Below are 24783 nucleotides of genomic sequence, written 5' to 3' on the forward strand. Positions count from 1 at the left end.
CTGTCATCTCAGTCTCAGGGGTCTCTGTCATCTCAGTCCCAGGGTTCTCTGTCATCTCAGTCTCAGGGGTCTCTGTCATCTCAGTCTCAGGGGTCTCTATCATCTCAGTCTCAGGGGTCTCTGTCATCTCAGTCTCAGAGGTCTCTGTCATCTCAGTCTCAGGGGTCTCTGTCATCTCAGTCTCAGATGTCTCTGTCATCTCAGTCTCAGGGGTCTCTGTCATCTCAGTCTCAGGGGTCTGTCATCTCAGTCTCATGGGTCTCTGTCATCTCAGTCTCAGTGGTCTCTACCATCTCAGTCTCAGGGGTCTCTGCCATCTCAGTCTCAGGGGTCTCTGTCATCTCAGTCTCAGGGGTCTCTGTCATCTCAGTCTCAGGGTCTCTGTCATCTCAGTCTCAGGGGTCTCTGTCATCTCAGTCTCAGGGGTCTCTGTCATCTCAGTCTCAGCGGTCTCTGTCATCTCAGTCTCAGTGTCACACTAGTTGCTGTTACTAGGAGAACATTAGGTTTTTATTTATCAGTGACTACAGAATATAATTATAATTTATCAGTGATTACAGAATATAATTATAATTTATCACTGATTACAGAATATAATTATCATTCATCAGTGACTACAGAATATAATTATCATTTATTAGTGATTACAGAATATAATTATCATTCATCACTGATTACAGAATATATTTATAATTTATCAGTGATTACAGAATATAATTATAATTTATCAGTGATTACAGAATATATTTATAATTTATCAGTGACTACAGAATATAATTATCATTTATCAGTGACTACAAAATATAATTATCATTTATCAGTGACTACAGAATATAATTATCATTTATCAGTGACTACAGAATATAATTATCATTCATCAGTGATTACAGAATATAATTATAATTTATCAGTGATTACAGAATATAATTATAATTTATCAGTGATTACAGAATAGAATTATAATTTATCAGTTACTACAGAATAGAATTATCATTCATTAGTGATTACAGAATATAATTATAATTTATCAGTGACTACAGAATATAATTATCATTCATCAGTGATTACAGAATATAATTATAATTTATCAGTGATTACAGAATATAATTATAATTTATCAGTGATTACAGAATAGAATTATAATTTATCAGTTACTACAGAATAGAATTATCATTCATTAGTGATTACAGAATATAATTATAATTTATCAGTGATTACAGAATATAATTATAATTTATCAGTGATTACAGAATAGAATTATAATTTATCAGTTACTACAGAATATAATTATCATTTATCAGTGACTACAGAATATAATTATCATTTATCAGTGACTACAGAATATAATTAGCATTTATTTTATCCTTATACACTTCTCAAATGCTTGTTGAACTTGTTATGCACTATTTATGATGACAAAGTTTAGTTCACAAATGGATCAAGCACGTTCTCTTTTATAAACTTTACTTCTCAGCACAAATAAGATTCGTAGATTACAATATTTATCAGAATATAATTCGATTCGTAGATTACAACATTTATCTCTGCTAACTGTTAGAAGTGGAAGTGACGATGTTCTTGTTAAGATCAGCCAAGTAGAGACAAGAGAACATGTCCCTGTCCCTGTCTCTGTCCCTGTCCCTGTCTCTGTCCCTGACTACTTTGCAATTTTCTGTGAACTCTTTTCTCTCTCTCTCTCAGTGTTTGGTCTACATAGTCCTTCGTGAAAAGACGAAAGGTATTTCATGTTAACCACAGTCCTTCACCTTGGCTCAACCTCCTCATCACCTACACACTGTGCTTACAGATGGAATGTGCTTTGTCAGAAACATTCCCACCCCTCATTCTGTTCTCTAACAGACCCTTAACACAAACCCTCGTCATCTTGCCTGTTGTCTCCTAGGTTACCGATTTACTCTGAGCACAGAATAGAACAACAGAAGTTCAGAACACTTTGCCGATCTCCGAAAACGTGATGAAAAGGGATAGAAACATCGAAAGTTGGATTTGTTTGAATTTGTAAACTTTTATCACCATTCCGTTTGGTTATTATCTCTGCACCACTTACATACAAACATTTTGTGGATACTTCCTCAACTTAGCAGTCAAGTTTCAAGCCGTAATGTCACATGCACAACAAGTACAGGGAAATTTCTTTCTTGAAAACTCAAAAGCAAAGCAATGTGATAATCAATATCAATGTATTACTCTGTCCCAGTCTCAAATCTCTGGAAGAATGAAACAGGTTTCCCTCAAGAATTTCTCTGTAATTAGCGCCATACATCATTCCTTCATTTCTGACCAGTTTCCCAGTCTCCGCCGATGAAAAACATCCCCACAGCATGATGCTGCCACCACCATGCTTCACTGTGGGGATGGCATTCTCAGGGAGGTGAGAGGTGTTGGGTTTGCGCCAGATATAGCATTTTCCTTGATTGCCAAAAAGCTCAATTTTAGTCTAATCTGACCAGAGTACCTTCTTCCATATGTTTGGAGAGTCTCCAACATGCCTTTTGGCGAACACCAAACGTGTTTGCTTATTTTTTTTCTTTAAGCAATGGCTTTTTTTCTGGCCACTCTTCCATAAAGCCCTGCTCTGTGGAGTGTACGGCTTAAAGTGGTCCTATGGACAGATACTCCAATCTCCGCTGTGGAGCTTTGTGGCTCCTTCAGGGTTTTCTTTGGTCTCTTTGCTGCCTCTCTGATTAATGCCCTTCTAGCCTGGTCTGTGAGTTTAGGTGGGCGGCCCTCTCTTGGCAGGTTTGTTGTGGTGCCATATTCTTTCCATGTTTTAATAATGGATTTAATGGTGCTCCGTGGGATGTACAAAGTTTCTGATGTTTTTTTATAACCCAACCCGGATCTGTACTTCTCCACAACTTTGTCCCCGACCTGTTTGGAGAGCTCCTTGGTCTTCATGGTGCGGCTTGCTTGGTGGTGCCCCTTGTTCAGTGGTGTTGCAGACTCTAGGGCCTTTCAGAGCAGGTGTATATATACTGAGATCGTGTGACAGATCATGTGACACTTAGATTGCACACAGGTGGACTTTATTTAACTAATTATGTGACTTCTGAAGGTAATTGGTTGCACCAGATCTATTTAGGGGCTTCATAGCAAAGGGGGTGAAAACATATGCACACACCACTTTTCATTTTTTTTTTCATTTTTTTTTTTCATTTCACTTCACCAATTGGGACTATTTTGTGTATGTCCATTACATGAAATCCAAATAAAAATCAATTTAAATTACAGGTTGTAATGCAACAAAATAGGAAAAATGCCAAGGGGGATGAGTACTTTTGCAAGGCACTGCATGTGAGTGGGTGAGTGGGTGTGTAGAGTCAGTATAAATGTAGGAGTGAGAAAATAATGGAGTGAGTGTTTGTGTGTGTGTAGTGTGCAGGGACCTGTGAATGGGCATAGAGAGTGCCAAGATGAAAATAAAAGGTCAATAGAGATACAAGGTAAACTCGGTCCGTGTAGCTATTTTGTCAGCTCTTTATCAGTCAGTATTGCTTGGAGATAGACGCTGTTCGAGAGCCTGATGGAGTCAGACTTGATGCACCAGTACCTCTTGCCGTGCGGCAGCAGAGAAAATAGTCTATGGCTTGAGTGGTTGGAGTCTTTGACGATTTTCCAGGCCTTCTTTTCACACTGCCTGATAGATGTCCTGGATGGCTGGGAGAGCGGCCCCAGTATTGTACTGGGCAGTACACACAACCCTCTGTTGCACCATAAGTTCGAGGCCGGTGCTGTTGCCAAGTAGTGATGCAACCAGTCAATATCAGTGGTAAAAGGTGTAGAACCTTTTCAGGATTAAAGGGCCCATGCCAAACCTTTTCAAGATTAAAGGGCCCATGCCAAACTTTTTCAAGATTAAAGGGCCCATGCCAAACATTCTCAGGATTAAAGGGCCCATGCCAAACCTTTTAAAGATTAAAGTGCCCATGCCAAACTTTTTCAGGATTAAAGGGCCCATGCCAAACGTTTTCAAGATTAAAGGGCCCATGCCAAACCTTTTCAAGATTAAAGGGCCCATGCCAAACCTTTTCAAGATTAAAGGGCCCATGCCAAACTTTTTCAGGATTAAAGGGCCCATGCCAAACCTTTTCAGGATTAAAGGGCCCATGCCAAACCTTTTCAAGATTAAAGGGCCCATGCCAAACTTTTTCAGGATTAAAGGGCCCATGCCAAACCTTTTCAGGATTAAAGGGCCCATGCCAAACATTTTCAAGATTGAAGGGCCCATGCCAAACCTTTTCAAGATTAAAGGGCCCATGCCAAACCTTTTCAAGATTAAAGGGCCCATGCCAAACTTTTTCAGGATTAAAGGGCCCATGCCAAACCTTTTCAGGATTAAAGGGCCCATGCCAAACCTTTTCAACCTCCTGACGGGGAAGAGTCACTGTCACGCCTTTTTCACGACAGGCAGACAGACAGAGAGTGGACAAAGGATGTAAGTGTTGGGGACATTCTTACCCAGGCTACAGCCATGATGCCCAGGGCGAAGAGGGACGGTCCCAGGAGGTTCCACAGGCCGTGACGGTCCAACTGGAGAGCCATGGAGAGAGTCATGGCCCCGAGTAAATACAGCACCTGGAGAGCGAGGGGAGAGGGTTAAACACCGACAGACAGACAGACAGACAGACAGACAGACAGACAGACAGACAGACAGACAGACAGACAGACAGACAGACAGACAGACAGAGATGATAGAGAGGGTTATTTTATTTATTTATTTATATGACCTTTATTTAACCAGGTAGGCCAGTTGAGAACAAGTTCTCATTTACAACTGCGACCTGGCCAAGATAAAGCAAAGCAGTTCGACACATACAACGACACAGAGTTACACATGGAGTAAAATCATATGGAGTCAATAATACAGTATAAACAAGTCTATATACGATGTGAGCAAATGAGGTGAGATAAGGGAGGTAAAGGCAAAAAAAGGCCATGGTGGCAAAGTAAATACAATATAGCAAGTAAAACACTGGAATGGTAGATTTGCAGTGGAAGAATGTGCAAAGTAGAAATAAAAATAATGGGGTGCAAAGGAGCAAAATAAATAAATAAATAAATAAAATAAATACAGTAGGGAAAGAGGTAGTTGTTTGGGCTAAATTATAGATGGGCTATGTACAGGTGCAGTAATCTGTGAGCTGCTCTGACAGCTGGTGCTAAAAGCTAGTGAGGGAGATAAGTGTTTCCAGTTTCAGAGATTGTTTGTTCCAGTCATTGGCAGCAGAGAATTGGAAGGAGAGGCGGCCAAAGGAAGAATTGGTTTTGGGGGTGACCAGAGAGATATACCTGCTAGAGCGCGTGCTACAGGTGGGTGCTGCTATGGTGACCAGCGAGCTGAGATAAGGGGGGAGTTTACCTAGCAGGGTCTTGTAGATGACATGGAGCCAGTGGGTTTGGCGACGAGTATGAAGCGAGGGCCAGCCAACGAGAGCGTACGGGTCGCAATGGTGGGTAGTATATGGGGCTTTGGTGACAAAACGGATGGCACTGTGATAGACTGCACCCAATATATTGAGTAGGATATTGGAGGCTATTTTGTAGATGACATCGCCGAAGTCGAGGATCGGTAGGATGGTCAGTTTTACAAGGGTATGTTTGGCAGCATGAGTGAAGGATGCTTTGTTGCGAAATAGGAAGACAATTCTAGATTTAACTTTGGATTGGAGATGCTTGATGTGAGTCTGGAAGGAGAGTTTACAGTCTAACCAGACACCATTTGTAGTTGTCCACATATTCTAAGTCAGAACCGTCCAGAGTAGTGATGCTAGATGGGTGGGCGGGTGCGGGCAGCGATCGGTTGAAGAGCATGCATTTAGTTTTACTTGAATTTAAGAGCAATTGGAGGCCACGGAAGGAGAGTTGTTAACACAGTGTCCAAATAGGGGCCAGAAGTAGGGTGGATCAGAGACTCACCAGCAGCAAGAGCGATATTATTATTATTATTATATATTTTTTTTACCCCTTTTTCTCCCCAATTTCGTGGTATCCAATTGTTTTAGTAGCTACTATCTTGTCTCATCGCTACAACTCCCGTACGGGCTCGGGAGAGACGAAGGTTGAAAGTCCTCCGATACACAACCCAACCAGCCGCACTGCTTCTTAACACAGCGCGCATCCAACCCGGAAGCCAGCCACACCAATGTGTCGGAGGCTACACCGTGCACCTGGCGCGCACTGCGCCCGGCCCGCCACAGGAGTCGCTGGTGCGCGATGAGACAAGGACATCCCTTCCGACCAAGCCCGGACGACGCTAGGCCAATTGTGCATCGCCCCACGGACCTCCCGGTCGCGGCCGGTTACGACAGAGCCTGGGCGCGAACCCAGGGACTCTGATGGCACAGCTGGCACAGCTAGCGCGCACTGCGCCCGGCCCGCCACAGGAGTCGCTGGTGCGCTATGAGACAAGGACATCCCTACCGACCAAGCCCTCCCTAACTCGGACGACGCTAGGCCAATTGTGCGTCGCCCCACGGACCTCCCGGTCGCGGCCGGTTACGACAGAGCCTGGGCGCGAACCCAGGGACTCTGATGGCACAGCTGGCGCTGCAGTACAGCGCCCTTAACCACTGCGCCACCCGGGAGGCCAAGCACGATATCATTGATGTATACAGAGAAGAGAGTCGGCCCAAGAATTGAATCCTGTGGCACCCCTATAGAGACTGCCAGAGGCCCGGACAACAGGCCCTCCGATTTGACACACTGAACTCTGTCAGAGAAGTAGTTGGTGAACCAGGCGAGGAAATCATTTGAGAAACCAAGGCTCTCGAGTCTGCCGATGAGGATGTGGTGACTGACAGAGTTGAAAGCCTTGGCCAGGTCAATGAATACGGCTGCACAGTATTGTCTTTTATCGATGGCGGTTATGATGTCGTTTAGGACCTTGAGCGTGGCTGAGGTGCACCCATGACCAGCTCTGAAACCAGATTGCATAGCGGAGAAGGTACGGTGGGATTCGAAATGGTCAGTGATCTGTTTAACTTTTCTACCTGCCTGTGAATATTGGTTTCTAGCTTCCCTGAAAAGTTGCATATCATGGGGCCTGTTCGATGCTAATGCAGAACGCCATAGGATGTTTTTGTGCTGGTCAAAGGCAGTCAGGTCTGGATAGAACCAAGGCTATATCTGTTCCTGGTTCTACATTTCTTGAATATGACATGCTTATTTAAGATGTTGAGGAAGGCATTTAAAAAAACTATCCAGGCGTCCTCTACCGACGGGATGAGGTCAACATCCTTCCAGGATACCCCAGCCAGGTCTATTAGAAAGGCCTGCTCGCTGAAGTGTTTTACGGTGTGTTTGACAGTGATGAGTGGAGGTCGTTTGAAAGCTGACCCATTAAAGATGCAAGCAATGAGGCAGTGATCGCTGAGATCTTGGTTGAAAACAGCAGAGGTGTATGTAGCGGGCAAGTTGGTTAGGATGATATCTATGAGAGTGCCCGTGTTTAAGGCTTTGGGGTGGTACCTGGTAGGTTCATTAATAATTTGTGTGAGATTGAGGGCACCAAGCTTAGATTGTAGGATGGCTGGGGTGTTAAGCATGTTTCGGTTTAGGTCACCTAGCAGCACGAGCTCTGAAGATAGATGGGCAATCAGTTCACATATGGTGTCCAGAGCACAGCTGGGGGCAGAGGGTGGTCTATAGCAGGTGGCAACAGTGAAATACTTGTTTTTAGAGAGGAGGATTTTTAAAAGTAGAAGTTCAAATTGTTTGGGTACAGACCTGGATAGTAGGACTCTGCAGGCTATCTCTGCAGTAGATTGCAACACCGCCCCCTTTGGCCGCTCTATCTTGTCTGAAAATGTTGTAGTTAGGGATGGAGATTTCAGAATTTTTGATGGTCTTCCTAAGCCAGGATTCAGACACGGCTAGAAAATCTGGGTTGGCGGAGTGTGCTAAAGCAGTGAATAAAACAAACTTAGTGAGGAGGCTTCTAATGTTAACATGCATGAAACCAATGCTTTTATGGTTACAGAAGTCAACAAATGAGAGAGCCTGGGGAATTGGAGTGGAGCTAGGCACTGCAGGGCCTGGATTCACTTCTATATCACCAGAGGAACAGAGGAGGAGAAGGATAAGGGTACGGCTAAAAGCTATGAGAATTGGTCGTCTAGGACGTCCGGAACAGAGAGTAAAAGGAGGTTTCTGGGGGCGATAAAATAGCTTCAAGGTATAATGTACAGACAAAGGTATGGTAGGATGTGAACACAGTGGAGGTAAACCTAGGTATTGAGTGATGATGAGAGAGATATTGTCTCTAGAAACATAATTGAAACCAGGAGATGTCATTGCATGTGTGGGTGGTGAAACTAATAGGTTGGATAAGGTATAGTGAGCAGGACTAGAGGCTCTACAGTGAAATAAGCCAATAAACACTAACCAGAACAGCAATGGACAAGGCATATAGACATTAAGGAGAGGCATGCTTAGTCGAGTGACGTCACTTGCTCTGAGACCTTGAAGTAGTGGTTCCCCTTGCTCTGCAAGGGCTGCGGCTTTTGTGGAGCGATGGGTAACGATGCTTCGAAGGTGACTGTTGACGTGTGCAGAGCGTCCCTGGCTCGCGCCCAGGTCTGGGCGAGGGGACGGGCGCAAAGTCTATACTGTTACACTAGCATAGGATGGAGGTCTGTTTTTAGCCACCTCGTGCATTTCCGTCGGTAGATTAGTGGGGTACCATGTGGTAGAGGGGATCAATCCAATTGGCAAGATAGATATAGTTATAGTGACCCAAGAAAAATTTGTCCAATAGACCTATTCAGACACCAGCCGATAAGACTGCTAACGATTAGCGGGCCACAGATGGGCGTTCAGGTAACGTCGCGACGCAGGGGCCAGTTGGACAACTCCCTCGGGCAGATAACGTCGGTAGTCCAGTCGTGAAGGCCCGGTGGGGCTCCGCGTCGGAAGTAAAACGGGTCCGGATAGGTGATTGTAGCCCAGGAGTGGCTGATGGAACTCTTCAGCTCCGGAATAATTGATGTTTTGCTCCGGGATCGAAGTAAGCCAGTAGTTACACGGATAGCAGCTAGCTGCGAGATCCAGGTATAAATGTCCAGAGCTTTCGGTTGAAATCCGGGGATATGGAGAGAAAAATAGGTCCAGTATGTTCTGGCGAAAGCTTTTCGAGGTAAAGGATAGCTGATGACCATCAACCGTGGTTAGCTGAATACTAACGTTAGCGAGTAAACTGGCTAGCTTCTGGCTAGCTTCTGGTTAGCTTCTGGCTAGCTTCTGGTTAGCTTCTGGCTAGCTTCTATTGTCGATTTCAGATTTCAGGTAAATAATACTTTTTTTTAAATTGGTGAGGCAGGTTGCAGGAGAGTGTTTTGAAGTTGAGTTTTTGGAAAAGAAAATATATAAAAGATATGCGAAGAAAGATATAAATATATATATATACACGGGACATGACAAGACGAGGACAAAGGACGTCTGACTGCTATGCCATCTTGGACTTAGCCAGGTTAACACACCGACAGACAGACAGACAGACAGACAGACAGACAGACAGACAGACAGACAGACAGGATTGAGAGGGTCAGACAGACAGACATGAGAGGATTAGTGAGGTTGGTTGGGGTCACGGCGATTCAGACAGCTTGCCGGGCCATCGGTAGACAGACAGGACAGAGAGGGTTAACAGACAGACAGACAGACAGACAGACAGACAGACAGACAGACAGACAGACAGGATAGAGAGGGTTAAACACCTACAGACAGACAGACAGACAGACAGACAGACAGACAGGGTTAAACACCTACAGACAGACAGACAGACAGAAAAGGTAGGCTGCACCATCAGGCTGGCTGCACCATCAGACTGGCTGCACCATCAGGCTGCACCATTAGACTGCACCATCAGGCTGCACCATCAGGCTGCACCATCAGACTGCACCATCAGGCTGCACCATCAGGCTGCACCATCAGACTGGATGGACCATCAGGCTGCACCATCAGGCTGCACCATCAGACTGGCTGCACCATCAGGCTGCACCATCAGACTGGCTGCACCATCAGACTGGCTACACCATCAGGCTGCACCATCACGCTGGCTGCACCATCAGACTGGCTACACCATCAGACTGGCTGCACCATCAGGCTGCACCATCAGGCTGGCTGCACCATCAGGCTGGCTGCACCATCAGGCTGCACCATCAGGCTGGCTGCACCATCAGACTGGCTACACCATCAGACTGGCTGCACCATCAGGCTGCACCATAAGGCTGGCAGCACCATCAGGCTGGCTGCACCATCAGACTGTATCATCAGACAGGCTGCACCACCAGACTGTACCATCAGGCTGGCTGCACCATCAGGCTGCACCATCATGGTGCACCATCAGGCTGCACCATCAGATTGGCTGCACCATCAGGCTGCACCATTAGGCTGGCAGCACCATCAGGCTGCACCATCAGGCTGCACCATCAGATTGGCTGCACTATCAGGCTGCACAATTAGGCTGGCAGCACCATCAGGCTGCACCATCAGGCTGCACCATCAGGCTGCACCATCAGGCTGACTGCACCATCAGACTGGCTGCACCATCAGACTGTCTGCACCATCAGGCTGCACCATCAGACTGCACCATCAGACTGCACCATCAGGCTGCACCATCAGGCTGGATGCACCATCAGTTTGCACCATCAGACTGGCTGCACCATCAGACTGCACCATCAGACTGTACCATCAGACTGCACCATCAGACTGCACCATCAGACTAGCTGTACCATCAGACTGGCTGCACCATCAGACTGGCTGCACCATCAGGCTGGCTGCACCATCAGGCAGGCTGCACCATCAGGCTGGCTGCACCAACAGACTGGCTGCATCATCAGGCTGGCTGCACCATCAGGCTGCACCATCAGGCTGCACCATCAGGCTGGCTGCACCATCAGACTGGCTACACCATCAGACTGGCTGCACCATCAGACTGCACCATCAGACTGGCTACACCATCAGACTGGCTGCACCATCAGGCTGCACCATAAGGCTGGCAGCATCATCAGGCTGGCTGCACCATCAGACTGTACAATCAGACAGGCTGCACCACCAGACTGTACCATCAGGCTGCACCATCATGGTGCACCATCAGGCTGCACCATCAGACTGGCTGCACCATCAGGCTGGCTGCACCATCAGGCTGCACCATTAGGCTGGCAGCACCTTCAGGCTGCACCATCAGGCTGCACCATCAGACTGGCTGCACCATCAGACTGGCTGTACCATCAGGCTGGCTGCACCATCAGGCTGACTGCACCATCAGACTGGCTGCATCATCAGACTGTACCATCAGGCTGGCTGCACCATCAGACTGGCTACACCATCAGACTGCACCATCAGACTGGCTGCACCACCAGACTGGCTACACCATCAGACTGGCTGCACCATCACGCTGGCTGCACCATCAGGCTGGCTGCACCATCAGACTGGCTACACCATCAGACTGGCTGCACCATCAGGCTGGCTGCACCATCAGGCTGGCTGCACCATCAGGCTGCACCATCTGGCTGGCTGCACCATCAGACTGGCTACACCATCAGACTGGCTAAACCATCAGACTGCACCATCAGACTGGCTACACCATCAGACTGGCTGCACCATCAGGCTGCACCATCAGGCTGGCTGCACCATCAGGCTGGCTGCACCATCAGACTGTACCATCAGCCTGGCTGCACCACCAGACTGGCTACACCATCAGACTGGCTGCACCATCAGGCTGGTTGCACCACCAGGCTGGCTGCACCATCAGACTGGCTGCACCATCAGGCTGCACCATCAGGCTGGCTGCACCATCAGGCTGCACCATCAGGCTGCACCATCAGGCTGCACCATCAGACTGCACCATCAGACTGGCTAGACCATCAGACTGGCTGCACCATCAGACTGCACCATCAGGCTGCATCATCAGACTGGCTACACCATCAGGCTGACTGTACCGTCAGACTGGCTGCACCATCAGACTGGCTACACCATCAGACTGGCTGCACCATCAGGCTGCACCATCAGGCTGGCTGCACCATCAGGCTGCACCATCAGGCTGGCTGCACCATCAGACTGGCTACAACATCAGACTGGCTGCACCATCAGACTGCACCATCAGACTGGCTGCACCATCACACTGGCTACACCATCAGACTGGCTGCACCATAAGGCTGCACCATTAGGCTGGCTGCACCATCAGGCTCGCTGCACCATCAGGCTGCACATTCAGGCTGGCTGCACCATCAGACTGGCTACACCATCAGACTGGCTGCACCATCAGGCTGCACCATCAGGCTGGCTGCACCATCAGGCTGGCTACACCATCAGGCTGCACCATCAGGCTGGCTGCACCATCAGACTGGCTGCATCATCATACTGTACCATCAGGCTGACTGCACCATCAGACTGGCTACACCATCAGACTGGCTGCACCATCAGACTACACCATCAGACTGGCTGCAACCATCAGGCTGGCTGCACCATCAGGCTGGCTGCACCATCAGACTGGCTGCACCATCAGGCTGCACCATCAGGCTGGCTGCACCATCAGGCTGCACCATCAGGCTGGCTGCACCATCATGCTGGCTGCACCATCAGACTGGCTACACCATCAGACTGGCTGCACCATCAGACTGCACCATCAGACTGGCTACACCATCAGACTGGCTGCACCATCAGGCTGCACCATCAGGCTGGCTGCACCATCAGACTGTACCATCAGACTGGCTGCACCACCAGACTGTACCATCAGGCTGGCTCATCAGGCTGCACCATCAGGCTGCACCTTCAGACTGGCTGCACCATCAGAATGGCTGCACCATCAGGCTGCACCATAAGGCTGGCTGCACCATCAGGCTGGCTGCACCATCAGGCTGCACCATCAGGCTGCACCATCAGGCTGGCTGCACCATCAGACTGACTGCACCATCAGACTGGCTGCACCATCAGACTGGCTGCACCATCAGGCTGGCTGCACCATCAGGCTGACTGCACCATCAGACTGGCTGCACCATCAGACTCTCTGCACCATCAGGCTGCACCATCAGGCTGCACCATCAGACTGCACCATCAGGCTGCACCATGAGACTGCACCATCAGGCTGGCTGCACCATCAGGCTGCACCATCAGACTGGCTGCACCATCAGACTGGCTGCACCATCAGAGTGGCTGCACCATCAGAATGCACCATCAGACTGTACCATCAGACTGCACCATCAGACTGCACCATCAGACTGCACCATCAGACTGGCTGTACCATCAGACTGGCTGCACCATCAGACTGGCTGCACCATCAGACTGTACCAACAGACTGGCTGCACCATCAGACTGGCTGCACCATTAGGCTGCCCCATCAGGCTGGCTGCACCATCAGGCTGCACCATCAGGCTGGCTGCACCATCAGGCTGCACCATCAGGCTGCACCATCAGGCTGGCTACACCATCAGAATGCACCATCAGACTGGCTGCACCATCAGGCTGCACCATCAGGCTGCACCATCAGACTGCACCATCAGACTGGCTGCATCATCAGGCTGCACCATCAGGCTGGCTACACCATCAGGCTGCACCATCAGACTGCACCATCAGGCTGCACCATTAGACTGCACCATCAGGCTGGCTACACCATCAGACTGCACCATCAGGCTGGCTAAACCATCAGACTGCACCATCAGGCTGGCTACACCATCAGACTGCACCATCAGGCTGGCTACACCATCAGGCTGCAGCAGTGAGCAGTTTACATCATACTTCTAGCAGGTGCTGATCACTCACTCACTCACTCACTCACTCACTCACTCACTCACTCACTCATTCACTCACTCACTCACACATCACACTCTCTCTCACACACACACACACACACACACACACACACACACACACACACACACACACACACACACACACACACACACACACACACACACACACACACACACACACACACACACACTCACTCACTCACTCACTCACTCACTCACTCACTCACTCACACATCACACTCTCTCACACACACACACACACACACACACACACACACACACACACACACACACACACACACACAAACACAAACGCACACACAAAGCTCTCCTCCCCTGCCAGTCTGACATGTGTGATTTGATTAGTGGCTGCGTTCTGCACTGCTCAGCAAAATGAAAACCTCTAGAAGACAGCAGATGTTTGGTCGGGCACTCTCTCTTTCCCTCTTTCGCTCTCTCTCTCTCTCAATATTTCTTCATCACTCTCTCCACTTCTCTCCCATTCTTTCCCTTTCTCTCTCTCTCTCTTTGTCACTCATTTTGTCTCTGTCAGTGAGACAGAAGGAGAGAGGGATGGAGAGAGGTAGAGCGAGAAGAACGGAGGAAGTTCCCGCTAGTGTTTACTGTTGAATACAGCAGAATGTCAACAACCAGAGAATAAACGGTGACAGATTACTGACTCCTATATCTTTGTATCAGCTTATCTACTTCTCTCTAATGTGAAAGTGGTTCTACTGTATGTCTCTGTAATGTGTAGATTATCTATGGAGATTAACTATTCTGAACAAAAATATGAACACAACATGTAAAGTGTTGGTCCCATTGTTTCATGAGCTGAAATAAAAGATCATAGAAATGTTCCATACTCACTTATTTCTCTTAAATTGTTTTGTTGTGCACAAATGTGTTTACATCCCTGTTAGTGAGCATTCCTACATTACCAAGATAATCCATCCACCTGACAGGTGTGGAATATCAAGAAGCTGATTATTAAACAGCACGATCATTACAAAGGTGCACCTTGTGCTGTGGACAATAAAAGCCCACTCTAAAATGTTTTGTCACGCAACACAATGCCACAGATGTCTCAAGTTTTGAGGGAGCGTGCAATTGGCATGCCGACTGCAGGAATGTCCACCAGAGCTGTTGCCAGAGAAATACATTTTAATTTCTCTACCATAAGCCGCCTCTCCTACGTCGTTTAAGAGAATTTGGCAGTACGTCCAACCGGCCTCATAACCGCAGACCACGTGTAACAACGCCAGCCCAGCAACTCCACCCGGACAGCTGATGAAACTGGGGATTTGCATAACTGAAGAATTTCTGCACAGACTTTCAGAAACCGTCTCAGGGAAGAGCGTCTTGACCTGGTACCATCGTACCCAACTTCAGTTGTTGTGTAACAGGGTTGAAATAGACATCTTTAGTTGTATGAGTTGTCATTTTTAAGGAGCCAAGTTATGTACAGTATGTGGAGCCATCTGTTGTATTATGTGAGTATACGCATCCCTGTATAAATATAAATATATATATACTGTACACAGTTGAAGTCGAAAGTTTACATACACTTAGGTTGGCGTCATTAAAACTTGTTTTTCATTCACTCCACAAATTTCTTGTTGACAAACTATAGTTGTGGCAAGTCAGGTTAGGACATCTACTTTGTGCATGACACAAGTCATTTTCCCAACAATTTTTTTTTTTACAGACAGATTATTTCACTTATAATTCACTGCATCACAATTCCAGTGGGTCAGAAGTTAACATACACTAAGTTGACTGTGCCTTTAAACAGCTTGGAAAATTCCAGAAATTGATGTCATGGCTTTAGAAGCTTCTGATAGGCTAATTGACATCATTTGAGTCATACTCGGTGTCTCTTTGCTTGACATCATGGGCAAATCAAAGGAAATCAGCCAAGACCTTCGAAAACAAATTGTAGACCTCCACAAGTCTAGTTCCTCCTTGGGAGCAATTTCCAAACAGCTGAAGGTACCACGTTTATCTGTACAAACAATAGTACGCAAGTATAAACACGATGGGACCATGCAGCCGTCATACCGCTCAGGAAGGAGACGTGTTCTGTCTCCTAGAGATGAACGTACTTTTGTGTGAAAAGTGCAAATCAATCCCAGAACAACAGCAAAGGACCTTGTGAAGATGCTGGAGGAAACAGGTACAAAAGTATCTATATCCACAGTAAAACGAGTCCTATATCGATAGCAAAAGCTCAGGTTGCCCAGCCCGGCGGTAATACAATCTTCGGCAAAATCATTCGCAAGGAGATTCCTGCAAAAATATTATTTGAAGATGATAACCTGAAATGCCACTCAGCAAGGAAGAAGCCACTGTTCCAAAATCGCCATAAAAAAAGCCAGACTACGGTTTGCAACTGCACATGGGGACAAAGATCGTACTTTTTGTACTTTTTTTTGTACTTTTTGGTCTGATGAAACTGTTTGGCCATAATGACCATCGTTATGTTTGGAGGAAAAAGTGGGAGGCTCGCAAGCCGAAGGACACCATCCCAACCGTGAAGCACGGGGTGGCAGCATCATGTTGTGGGGGTGCTTTGCTGCAGGAGGGACTGGTGCACTTCACAAAATAGATGACATCATGAGAGAGGAAAATTATTTGGATATATTGTAGCAACTTCTCAAGACATCAGTCAGGAAGTTAAAGCTTGGTCGCAAATGGGTCTTCCAAATGGACAATGACCTGAAGCAGACATCCAAAGTTGTGGCAAAATGGCTTAAGGACAACAAAGTCAAGGTATTGGAGTGGCCATCACAAAGCCCTGACCTCAATCCTATAGAAAATTTGTGGGCATAACTGAAAAAGTGTGCGCAAGTAAGAAGGCCTACAAACCTGAATCAGTTACAGCAGCTCTGTCAGGAGGAATGGGCCAACATTCACCCAACTTATTGTGGGAAGCTTGTGGAAGGCTACCCGAAACGTTTGACCCAAGATAAACAATTTAAAGGCAATGCTACCAAATACTAATTGAGTGTATGTAAACTTCTGACTCACTGGGAATGTGATGAAAGAAATAAAAGGCTGAAATAAATCACTCTCTACTATTATTCTGACATTTCACATTCTTAAAATGAAGTGGTGATCTTAACTGACCTAAAACAGGGTATTTTAACTAGGATTAATGTATTTGGCTAAGGTGTATGTAAACTTCTGACTTCAACTGGATATAAATATATATATATATATGTATATACAGTGCCTTGCGAAAGTATTCGGCCCCTTTGAACTTTGCGACCTTTTGCCACATTTCAGGCTTCAAACATAAAGATATAAAACTGTATTTTTTTGTGAAGAATCAACAACAAGTGGGACACAATCATGAAGTGGAACGACATTTATTGGATATTTCAAACTTTTTTAACAAATCAAAAACTGAAAAATTGGGCGTGCAAAATTATTCAGCCCTTTTACTTTCAGTGCAGCAAACTCTCCAGAAGTTCAGTGGGGATCTCTGAATGATCCAATGTTGACCTAAATGACTAATGATGATAAATACAATCCACCTGTGTGTAATCAAGTCTCCGTATAAATGCACCTGCACTGTGATAGTCTCAGAGGTCCGTTAAAAGCGCAGAGTGCATCATGAAGAACAAGGAACACACCAGGCAGGTTCGAGATACTGTTGTGAAGAAGTTTAAAGCCGGATTTGGATACAAAAAGATTTCCCAAGCTTTAAACATCCCAAGGAGCACTGTGCAAGCGATAATATTGAAATGGAAGGAGTATCAGACCACTGCAAATTTACCAAGACCTGGCCGTCCCTCTAAACTTTCAGCTCATACAAGGAGAAGACTGATCAGAGATGCAGCCAAGAGGCCCATGATCACTCTGGATGAACTGCAGAGATCTACAGCTGAGGTGGGAGACTCTGTCCATAGGACATCAATCAGTCGTATATTGCACAAATCTGGCCTTTATGGAAGAGTGGCAAGAAAGCCATTTCTCAAAGATATCCATAAAAAGTGTTGTTTAAAGTTTGCCACAAGCCACCTGGGAGACACACCAAACATGTGGAAGAAGGTGCTCTGGTCAGATGAAACCAAAATTGAACTTTTTGGCAACAATGCAAAACGTTATGTTTGGCGTAAATGCAACACAGCTGAACACACCATCCCCACTGTCAAACATGGTGGTGGCAGCATCATGGTTTGGGCCTGCTTTTCTTCAACAGGGACAGGGAAGATGGTTAAAATTGATGGGAAGATGGATGGAGCCAAATACAGGACCATTCTGGAAGAAAACCTGATGGAGTCTGCAAAAGACCTGAGACTGGGACGAAGATTTGTCTTCCAACAAGACAATGATCCAAAACATAAAGCAAAATCTACAATGGAATGGTTCAAAAATAAACATATACAGGTGTTAGAATGGCCAAGTCAAAGTCCAGACCTGAATCCAATCGAGAATCTGTGGAAAGAACTGAAAACTGCTGTTCACAAATGCTCTCCATCCAACCTCACTGAGCTCGAGCTGTTTTGCAAGGAGGAATGGGAAAAAAATGTCAGTCTCTCGATGTGCAAAACTGATAGAGACATACCCCAAGCGACTTACAGCTGTAATCGCAGCAAAAGGTGGCGCTACAAAGTATTAACTTAAGGGGGCTGAATAATTTTGCACGCCCAATTTTTCAGTTTTTGATTTGTTAAAAAAGTTTGAAATATCCAATAAATGTCGTTCCACTTCATGATTGTTTCCCACTTGTTGTTGATTCTTCACAAAAAAATACAGTTTTATATCTTTATGTTTGAAGCCTGAAATGTGGCAAAAGGTCGCAAAGTTCAAGGGGGCCGAATACTTTCGCAAGGCACTGTATAAATGTAAGTTTTCTAAAATTAGTAGAGTTCTGGTCAAAGGGTTGTTAAACTCTTGATTGATCCATGGTGGGTTTGCAGCTGTTCTGAAGTTTACACATTGTTGCAGAATAAACCGTGAAAGAGAACAGTGTCCTTTGTCTGTCTGACGATGAGCCATATGAGAGCATGATAATGCAAGGCCCCATGTCATCTGAACACAATTCCTAGAAATGTCCCAGTTAAAAGTGTCCCAGTTCTTCCATGGCCTGCATACTCACCAGACATATCACCTATTGGGCATGTTTGGGATGCTCTGGATCAATGTGTACGACAGAATGTTCCAGTTCCTGCCAATATCCAGCAACTTCACACAGAGGAGTGGGACAACATTCCACAGGCCACAATTAACAGCCTGATCAACTCTATGTGAAGGAGATGTGTCAAGCTGCATGAGGAAAATGGTGGTCACACCAGATACTGACTGGTTTTCTGATCCACACCCCTACCTTTTTTTATGGTATCTGTGACCATCAGAGTCATATCTGTATTCCCAGTCATGTGAAATCCCATAGATTAGGGCCTAAAATGAGTTTATTTCAATTGACTGTAACTCGGTTAAATATTTGAAATTGTTGCATGTTGCATTTAGATTTTTGCGTAAATATTGTAATTTTGGCCAACAATTGACCTCTTTATTTTGTCAGTCAGTTGAACCCCTATTTGATGTCATATGTTTGTTTAGTGTATATATAGTATATATATTAGTATGAATGTGGAAGATACATTAAAACAACATAGACACACTACTACATAATACACACATTAATCATTTACATCAGTGCATTAGGAAAGTATTCAGACCCCTTGAATTTTTCCACATCTTGTTATGTTACAGCCTTATTCTAAAATTGATTTCAATTGTTTCCCCCCCCCCCCTCATCAATCTAGACACAATACCCCATAACAACAAATCAAAAATAGGATTTTAGAAATATTTGCAAATTTACTACAAATAAAAAACTTAAATATCACATTTACATAAGTATTCAGACCTTTTACTCAGTACTTTGTTGAAGCACCTATGACAGTGATCACAGCCTTGAGTCTTCTTGGGTCTGACCCTACAAGCTTGGCACACCTGTATTTGGGGAGTTTCTCCCATTCTTCTCTGCAGATCATCTCAAGCTCTGTCAGGATGGATGGGGAGGGTCGCTGCACAGCTATTTTCAGGTCTCTCCAGAGATGTTAAATCAAGTTCAAGTTCGGGCTCTGGTTGGGCCATTCAAGAACATTTAGAGACTTGTCTCAAAGCCACTCCTGTTTTGTCTTGGCTGTGTGCTTAGGGTCATTGTCCTGTTGGAAGGAGAACTTTTGCCCCAGTCTGAGGTCCTGAGTGCTCTGGAGCAAGTTTTCATCAAGGATCTCTCTGTACTTTTCTCCGTTCATCTTTCCCTCGATCCTGACTAGTCTCCCAGTCCTTGCCGCTGAAAACATCCCCACAGCATGATGCTTGGTACATGTACATATATGGATGAGCGATGGCCGTGAGGCATAGGCAAGATGCAGTAGATGGTATAGAGTACAGTATGTACATATGAGATGAGCAATGTACGGTATGTAAACATTATATAAAATGGCATTGTTTAAGTGATTAGTGATACATTTATTACATCCAATTTTTTATTATTAAAGTGGCTAGAGATTTTAGTCAGTATGTTGGCAGCAGCCACTCAATGTTATTGATGGCTGTTTAACAGTCTGATGGCCTTGAGATAGAAGCTGTTTTTCAGTCTCTCGGTCCCAGCTTTGATGCACCTGTACTGACCTCGCCTTCTGGATGATAGAGGGGTGAACAGGCAGAGGCTCGGGTGGTTGAAGTCCTTAATTATCTTTTTGGCCTTCCTGTGACATCGGGTGGTGTAGGTGTCCTGGAGGGCAGGTAGTTTGCCCCCGGTGATGCGTTGTGCAGACCTCACTACCCACTGGAGAGCCTTACGGTTGTGGGCGGAGCAGTTGCCGTACCAGGCGGTGATACAGCCCGCCAGGATGCTCTCGATTGTGCATCTGTAAAAGTTTGTGAGTGTTTTCGATGACAGCCAATTTACTTCAGCCTCCCGAGATTGAAGAGGGGCTGTTGCGCCTTCTTCACAACGCTGTCTGTGTGGGTGGAACATTTCAGTGTATCCATGATGTGTACGCAGAGGAACTTAAAACTTTGCACCTTCTCCACTACTGTCCCATCGATGTGGATAGGGGGGTGCTCCCTCTGCTGTTTCCTGAAGTCCACGATCATCTCCTTTGTTTTGTTGATGTTGAGTGTGAGGTTATTTTCCTGACACCACACTCCCAGGGTCTCGAGCTTAATGACGAGTTTGGAGGGTACTATGGTGTTAAATGCTGACCTGTAGTCAATGAACAGCATTCTTACATAGGTATTCCTCTTGTCCAGATGGGTTAGGACAGTATGCAGTGTGATTGCGATTGCGCCGTCTGTGGACCTATTGGGGCTGTACGCAAATTGGAGTGGGTCTAGGGTGTCAGGTAGGGTGGAGGTGATATGGTCCTTGACTAGTCTCTCAAAGCACTTCATGATGATGGAAGTGAGTGCTACTGGGCGATAGTAATTTAGCTCAGTTAACTTAGCATTCTAGGGAACAGGAACAATGTTGGCCATCTTGAAGCATGTGGGGACAGCAGACTGGGATAAGGGTTGATTGAATATGTCCGTAAACACACCAGCCAGCTGGTCTGACCATGCCCTGAAGACGTGGCTGGGGATGCCGTCTGGGCCGGCAGCCTTGCAAGGGTTAACACGTTTAAATATTTTACTCATGTTGGCTGCGGTGAAGGAGAGCCCGCAGGTTTTGGTAGCAGGCCGTGTCAGTGGCACTGTATTGTTCTTAAAGCGAGCAAAGAAGTTGTTTAGTTTGTCTGGGAGCAAGACATCAGTATCCATGACGGGGCTGAGATTTTTTTGTAATCCATGATTGACTGTAGACCCGGCCAGATACGTCTCGTGTCTGAGCAGTTGAATTGCGACTCTACATTGTCTCTATACTGATGCTTAGCTTGTTTGATTGCCTTGTGGAGGGAATAGCTACACTGTTTGTATTCGGTCATGTTTCCGGTCGCCTTGCCCTGAATAAAAGCAGTGGTTCGCGCTTTCAGTTTTGCGTGAATGCTGCCATCAATCCACGGTTTCTGGTTGGGGAAGGTTTTAATAGTTACCGTGGGTACAACATCACCAATGCACTTGCTAATAAACTCGCTCACCGAATCAGCGTATACATCAATGTTATTGTCTGAGGCTATCCGGAACATATCCCAGTCCACGTGATCGAAGCATTCTTGAAGCGTGGAATCAGATTGGTCAGACCAGCGTTGAACAGACCTGAGCACGGGCGTTTTTTTGTTTCTGTCTATAGGCTGGGAGCAACAAAATGGAGTCATGGTCAGATTTGCCAAAAAAGAGGGCGAGGGAGGGCTTTGTATGCATCACGGAAGTTAGAGTAGCAATGATCCAGAATTGCCAGCCCGGGTCGGCATTCGATATGCTGATAAAAATGAGGGAGCCTTGTTTTCAGATTAGCTTTGTTAAAATCCCCAGCTACAATAAATGCAGCCTCAGGATATACATGTGGTTTCCAGTTTACATAGAGTTCAATTAAGTTCTTTCAGGGCCGTCAAAGTGTCTGCTTAGGGGGGATATACACAGCTGTGATTATAATCGAAGAGAATTCTCTTGGTAGATAATGTGGTCGGCATTTGATAGTAAGGAATTCTAGGTCAGGTGAACACAAGGACTTGAGTTCCTGTATATTGTTATGATCACACCACAACTTGTTAATCATTAGGCATACACCCCCGCCCTTCTTCTTACCAGAGAGATGTTTGTTTCTGTCGGAGCGATGCGTGAAGAAACCGGGTGGCTGTACCGACTCTGATAACGTATGTTATAATGCCATGTTTCCGTGAAACAGAGAATGTTACAATCTCTGATGTCTCTCTGGAAGGCAACCCTTGCTCGGATTTCGTCTACCTTGTTGTCAAGAGACTGGACATTGGCGAGTAGTAAACTCGGGAGCGTTGAGCGATGAACCCATCTACGGAGCCTGACCAGAAGACCGCTCCGTCTGCCCTTTCTGCAGCGTCATTGTTTCGGGTCGCCTACTGGGATCCGATCCATTGTTCTGGGTGATGGACCAAACAGAGGATCCGCTTCTGGAAAGTCGTATTCCTGGTCGTAATGTTGGTGAATTGACGTTGCTCTTATATCCAATAGTTCCTCCCGGCTGTATGTAATAAGACTTAATATTTCCTGGGGTAACAATGTAAGAAATAATACATAAAAAACTAAATAGTGCATAGTTTCCTGAGAACACGAAGCGAGGCGACCATCTCTGTCGGCGCCATCCTTGTGCACAATTTCGAGTCTCATAGCAAAGGATCTGAATGCTTATATAATTAAGGTATTTCTGTTTTTTTATTTTTAATACATTTGCAAAAATGTCTAAAAACCTGTTTCCGCTTTGTCATTATGGGGTATTGTGATGTCATTATGGGGTATTGTGATGTCATTATGGGGTATTGTGTGTACATTGATGAGGAAAAAAACATTTAATCCATTTTAGAAAAAGGCTGTGATGTCACAAAATGTGTTACAAGTCAAGGGGTCTGAATACTTTCTGAATGCCCTGTACATAACACAGGAGGCTGCTGAGGGGAGAACGTCTCATAATAATGTCCTGAATGGAGAGAATGGAATGGCATTAAAGACCTGGACACCATGTGTTTGATGTATTTGATACCGTTCCACTATGCCGCTCCAGCCATTACCACCAGCCCGTCCTCCCCAATTAAGGTGCCACCAACCCCCTGTGATACATAACTAACCTGTTTGATGATAGACTTGAGCCTGGGCATAGAGTTGGATAGAGCACTAACCTGTTTAATGATAGACTTGAGCCGGGCCATAGAGATGACGGTGACCCAGACAGACATGAGGGAACCCAGAAAGTCACAGAACTGGAGAACATCGTATTCCATGATACAAAACACCACGATACCAGGCTGGTCACACGCATGGTAGAACTGAAATTACACACAATATATAACATTAAATACTGTAGCATTGTAGAACTAGAATAGAACACAGCTAAGAAAATAAAAAAATGGTAGAACTGGAATAAATAAATTACATTCATAAAAATAAGGAAGATAATGTGAAGTATTCAGTTTTGAAAACATGGAGTGTGTATTGTTCACATGCTTTTCTATACCACAATGAGCAGGCCATGAATGGGGAACCTGGCACCATCCCTATGGTGAAGCATGGTGGTGGTAGAGAGCCTTGTAGTGAATAACTGTATATCTTCATGTTGGGTTATGTAGAAACATTGTCTGAGTACTTAATATCAGTAATATTTTGGTAATCTGGGCTCTATGTCGGTGTTCCATTACACCAGTGTTCATTTCATTTCATCAATAATAACTTTGCTGAAACAATTTTTCTTGAATAAAACTAATGACGATAACGAGACAAATTGCTTTTCATTTTTGTTGACGAAAATTGTAACGAGACAAAAATTCCAAGTGAGACTAATGGACAATTTCTCATCAGCCAGGACACGATGTTGCTTCTGATCAGCCAGGACACGATGTTGCTTCTAATCAGCCAGGACACAATGTTGCTTCTCATCAGCCAGGACACAATGTTGCTTCTCATCAGCCAGGACACGATGTTGCTTCTCATCAGACAGGACACGATGTTGGTTCTCATCAGCCAGGACACGATGTTGCTTCTCATCAGCCAGGACACGATGTTGCTTCTCATCAGCCAGGACACGATGTTGCTTCTCATCAGCCAGGACACGATGTTGCTTCTCATCAGCCAGGACACGATGTTGCTTCTCATCAGCCAGGACACAATGTTGCTTCTCATCAGCCAGGACACGATGTTGGTTCTCATCAGCCAGGACACGATGTTGGTTCTCATCAGCCAGGACACGATGTTGCTTCTCATCTGTCTTTTGAACTGATGCCAGCCAGAACACTTCAATTGCAATTTAATTAGAAACATTCATGTCTTTGATAATCTTTGCTTTCATATCGGCCATTTTTGCTCTGGTCATGTCAGAATCTCTATTTTATAGTTAACTGAAATACATTGACTATTTTCTGACTGA

The 24783-nt window shown here is 45.7% G+C and overlaps 1 protein-coding gene across 1 annotated transcript in view; it reads right to left on the reverse strand.

Moving 5' to 3' along the window:
• tmem8b (transmembrane protein 8B) overlaps positions 1–24783 on the reverse strand; it is a 190897-nt gene that overhangs the window by 21410 nt on the left and 144704 nt on the right. Inside the window, exons 10-11 of the mRNA XM_036936604.1 lie at positions 23543–23689; positions 4480–4596 (exon numbers count right to left, since the gene is read on the reverse strand). Coding sequence (XP_036792499.1) covers positions 4480–4596; positions 23543–23689 — 264 coding nt within the window. The remainder of the gene's footprint in view (positions 1–4479; positions 4597–23542; positions 23690–24783) is intronic.

This window comes from Oncorhynchus mykiss, chromosome 11 (genome assembly GCF_013265735.2).
Source record: "Oncorhynchus mykiss isolate Arlee chromosome 11, USDA_OmykA_1.1, whole genome shotgun sequence".
NCBI classification, from domain to species: domain Eukaryota; kingdom Metazoa; phylum Chordata; class Actinopteri; order Salmoniformes; family Salmonidae; genus Oncorhynchus; species Oncorhynchus mykiss.